This window comes from Naegleria fowleri (genome assembly GCF_008403515.1).
Source record: "Naegleria fowleri strain ATCC 30894 chromosome Unknown tig55, whole genome shotgun sequence".
Lineage (NCBI taxonomy): Eukaryota > Heterolobosea > Eutetramitea > Acrasida > Naegleriidae > Naegleria > Naegleria fowleri.
This window is the reverse complement of record NW_025407987.1, coordinates 1-3770: the sequence shown is the minus strand read 5'-3', so window position 1 is coordinate 3770 and position 3770 is coordinate 1. Positions and strand designations below refer to the sequence as shown.

The 3770-nt window shown below is 38.2% G+C and overlaps 1 protein-coding gene across 1 annotated transcript; it reads left to right on the top strand.

Annotated features, from left to right (window-relative positions):
* Window positions 1-1385: 1385 nt before the first annotated feature.
* Window positions 1386-3711, top strand: FDP41_006967 (uncharacterized protein; the record flags this gene model as incomplete). Its single annotated transcript, XM_044710659.1, has 4 exons — window positions 1386-2445; window positions 2686-2920; window positions 3145-3376; window positions 3424-3711. The coding sequence occupies 4 exons, from the start codon at window positions 1386-1388 to the stop codon at window positions 3709-3711; spliced, it is 1815 nt and encodes a 604-aa protein (XP_044558697.1).
* Window positions 3712-3770: the final 59 nt, after the last annotated feature.

The window sequence follows — 3770 nt, the reverse complement described above, 5'->3', positions numbered from 1 at the left end:
TTCAATGTGGCACTTGACAACATAAAAAAAAAAAAAAAAACAAATTATGAATGAATGAAACAGAAACCTATTTCATCTTCATAGGTTTGTGTGGAGTATTTACAATAGGTGAGGTCATATATTGTTTGCTCTCTCTCAGGTCAATTAAATGATAGCTCTTACTTTCGGAAAGTCTTATTTCTCATTTCCAAAGTATTATGAGAGGGTCGTGACGAGAAGTACTGATTGTTCATGACTTCTGATGCATCATGATCCTCACCATATTGATGCATCACACGATAATTGAATTGTTTTCGTTGTCGTGTTCCTCCGACAATATTATCCATGGAAATTTCGGAAGAGTAATTGTTGTATCCCTTGTTGCTTCTTGTGCAGACCATTTTGATTATGTTTTGTTGAATTCAATGATTAGCTCTTTTCTTTGTTGATTTCGTTCTTCATTCATTTTCATCATGAATTTATTTTGAATGTCCTTCAAGTTTTGTCGAGAATTTCCAGCAGATTCAGGATTCCACAAAAAATGGATGACACCAAGCTCAATAAATAACCATCACTTTCAGCTCGGAAATTCATCAACAAAACAAAAACAACCATTCAAGTAACAACTATTCACTAACAAAATCATCATGGTCTCTAGAACATCACCAAATTCCTCATCACGATCTAACACCACTGATGAGAAGATTCCAACAAAAACCGAATGGGTCCAAACGATTACCTAATTTTGATATTGATCCATGCAAATGTAGTGAGTGGAACCCGACGAAGAAAGAATGTAGATTATCATGTCTCAAATTTAACGGGAATGCAGGTCACTGTAAAACGATCCTCGAAGAATACTTTTGAAAGAGATCATCCACTCCCTCTTCGAAAATCACGAAATCAAGAAAGATGAACAACAAGTGAACGCCTAATGGTATCATTCAAAATAAATCCTGGTTGTACAAATTCATCAAATATCGCATAAAAATGTCCCAGCGCTGTTGGATCCGACAAGCTTTGATGGCCCGTTTCATCATCTCTCCATGATCTTCATCGTTGATAATCCCATGTCGATCAAACCACAGAGGTTTACAAATATCGCCAATGCCGTATTGGGTGTTGTTGTTGTGGCGAGGCGGCGATGTGAACAGGTTCACAAAAATTCAAACAAAAGGCGCCATTTCGTTTACGAAGTCTGGTGCAGACGTTGGCTTGGTGGACCAAATATCACGAGAACAACACATTTCCTTAGACGCACCACAGGCGAGTCGACATTGTTTATTCCGCTGAGTTGGTAAAAACATCATCAATTTTTGTGTGGGTTGTACACTAGCAATGACTGCCCTCAGAGACCAATTCCTTCTTAGGAATAATCATAGTTGTTATTGGACCTCCATGGTCCGATGGATGAGCCGTTCCAAACCATTCCCAAATTGATTTATATAACGATAATGGCCCTACAACTCACTCTTCTATTCGCTTCTTACTTTAGTATTTATCATTCAAATTCGCTTTTTGTACATTCCAAATCCACGAAAGCTTTCTATGCAGACTTTGATGTTACTAAACTCCCGAATGGAGCCATATATCCAGACTCTCCTCTCTTTGCAAACATTTTCTTTAAGAATGGCACCATGACCCAGTTTGCTAAGGACTTTGCAGCGAACAAGTACGTTTGGAATGAAGACTTTTGTTTACTTGATTCGGACGGTGATGGACTAACCAATGGTGATGAGTTGGGCGATCCATGTTGTTATTGGTCTTCGGGTAATCCAGCATCCAGAAGATATCTCTTGAGTGAGTTGAGTGACCCATCCGATAATTCAAGTATTGCAAATTTTGCCTCTGCTACAAATGTTTCAGTGGTGGAAGGTTTAGTGGCTATACCAACTCATTTCAGTATTGAATTGAAGTGGAAGTTGTCCAACGATACTACGAATCTTGTTTGCTACTATCAAATCCAAATGTCAACATTGAATGCCTTGGGATATACTACTGTCATGTACAAGACACATAATGCTAATTCCTATACAAGATACAATTTGGATCAGAACACAACTTATTCTTTCAGAATTTTGCCTTATAACAAGTTCAAAGGTTATTCATGGTACGGTGTAGGAAAGCAATCCATAATATTCGCAAAAACCTCAGTAGATCCATATGGACAGGGTATTGGGGATGATTGCCCATCAAATGTAATTACATGGTCGGAATTATCCTCAAACCAAACAATATTCAATTTTACCTCACAAGTGATTGTTACCACAACCACTAACTTTACCGTTTGTACCAACCAAAGTTCTGTTCAACAGGTAAATGTGTCACGCACAGAATACGAGTGTCAGTACCACTACTTTATCACTGAATGCACAAAATCAAACAGCACGGAATCTGGTCTCAACATTACCATCTGTAACACCACTGCAGTGACAGTGGATGATTTGTGCGATTGGTTTTATGATTGTGAGTTTCCATGTGACTACAATACTACAGAGAATTGCACAACCCAAATCACAAACTGTGATGAGTTTACGTACCAAGAGCCTGATTGCATCAATACCACAATCACAAGAACCTATGATTGCTTCGAAAGAACAGTTAATACCACGAGAGAAACAAATACAACCTCTATTGTGTGCAGTGAAACATCAATATCATCAAACACTTCATGAAATGTCTTTACAATTCCAAATAATTACACAGTTATATTGGATACAAGTTCTCCTATGCTTCAGGATGTTCAGGTGTTTGGATGCTTAATTTTTAGTGACGAAATAGATATTGAAATGCATTTTGAAACGATGGTTGTGACAGGATTGCTTCAAATTGGAAACGAGACTCATCCCTACAAACACAACGCTACAATAACTCTGCATGGTCAAAAGAATGAATTCAGTGAAAAAGGTTTAGGAAACAACATCGCAATCACAAGTGGAGGGTATTGAGTCTTCATGGTAAACCTCATCAAATTACGTGGACACTTTACAAAAACCACTAAAGTTGGAGATACCATTATTTCAGTCATTCAGGATACTATGTGGGATGTTGGTGATGAAATTGTGTTAGCCTCCACTGACTATGATATGAATCAAGCAGAAAGAAGGACAATAATCAGACGATTTAACGGCACAACCTTTGAACTGCACACACTCCTCTCTACAGTCATTATGCAGATACAGAATACTACACAAAATCTAACGGTACAGTCGTGGAGTTTGATCAAAGAGGAGAAGTTGGTCTGCTCACTCACAACATTCGCATTCAAGGAGATCAAGATAGTGACTTTACATTATTTGGAGGTCATACGATTTATATGAAAACATCCAAATACATCAAATTGAACAACGTTGAGTTTAGAAGAATGGGTCAGGCTGGTGTATTGGGCCGCTACCCAGTTCACTTTCACATGTTTGGAAACGCTTCTACCTCTTACATCAAAAGCTAAGCATTCATGACACGTACCAACGAGCTGTAACTTTTCACGGAGTTCATGGTTTGCATGCAGAAGGTATAGTTGCATATAACAACTTTGGACACGCGTTTTTCCTTGAAGATGCAGTTGAAGAAGGAAATTTAATCGAAAACTGCTTAGGTCTTGTCACAAAAGCCATTCCTGATTCAAGAGCTATTCTTACTCCCACAAATTTTGATTCTTCTCCAGCAACGTTCTGGATGACAAATCCTAACAATATCCTCATTAATAATAGAGCTGCAGGTTCTGCAGGTTAACTGTGGAATATATCAACTGGTTATAGTCTTGGGCCAAACATGTCGCCTTACATTCAACC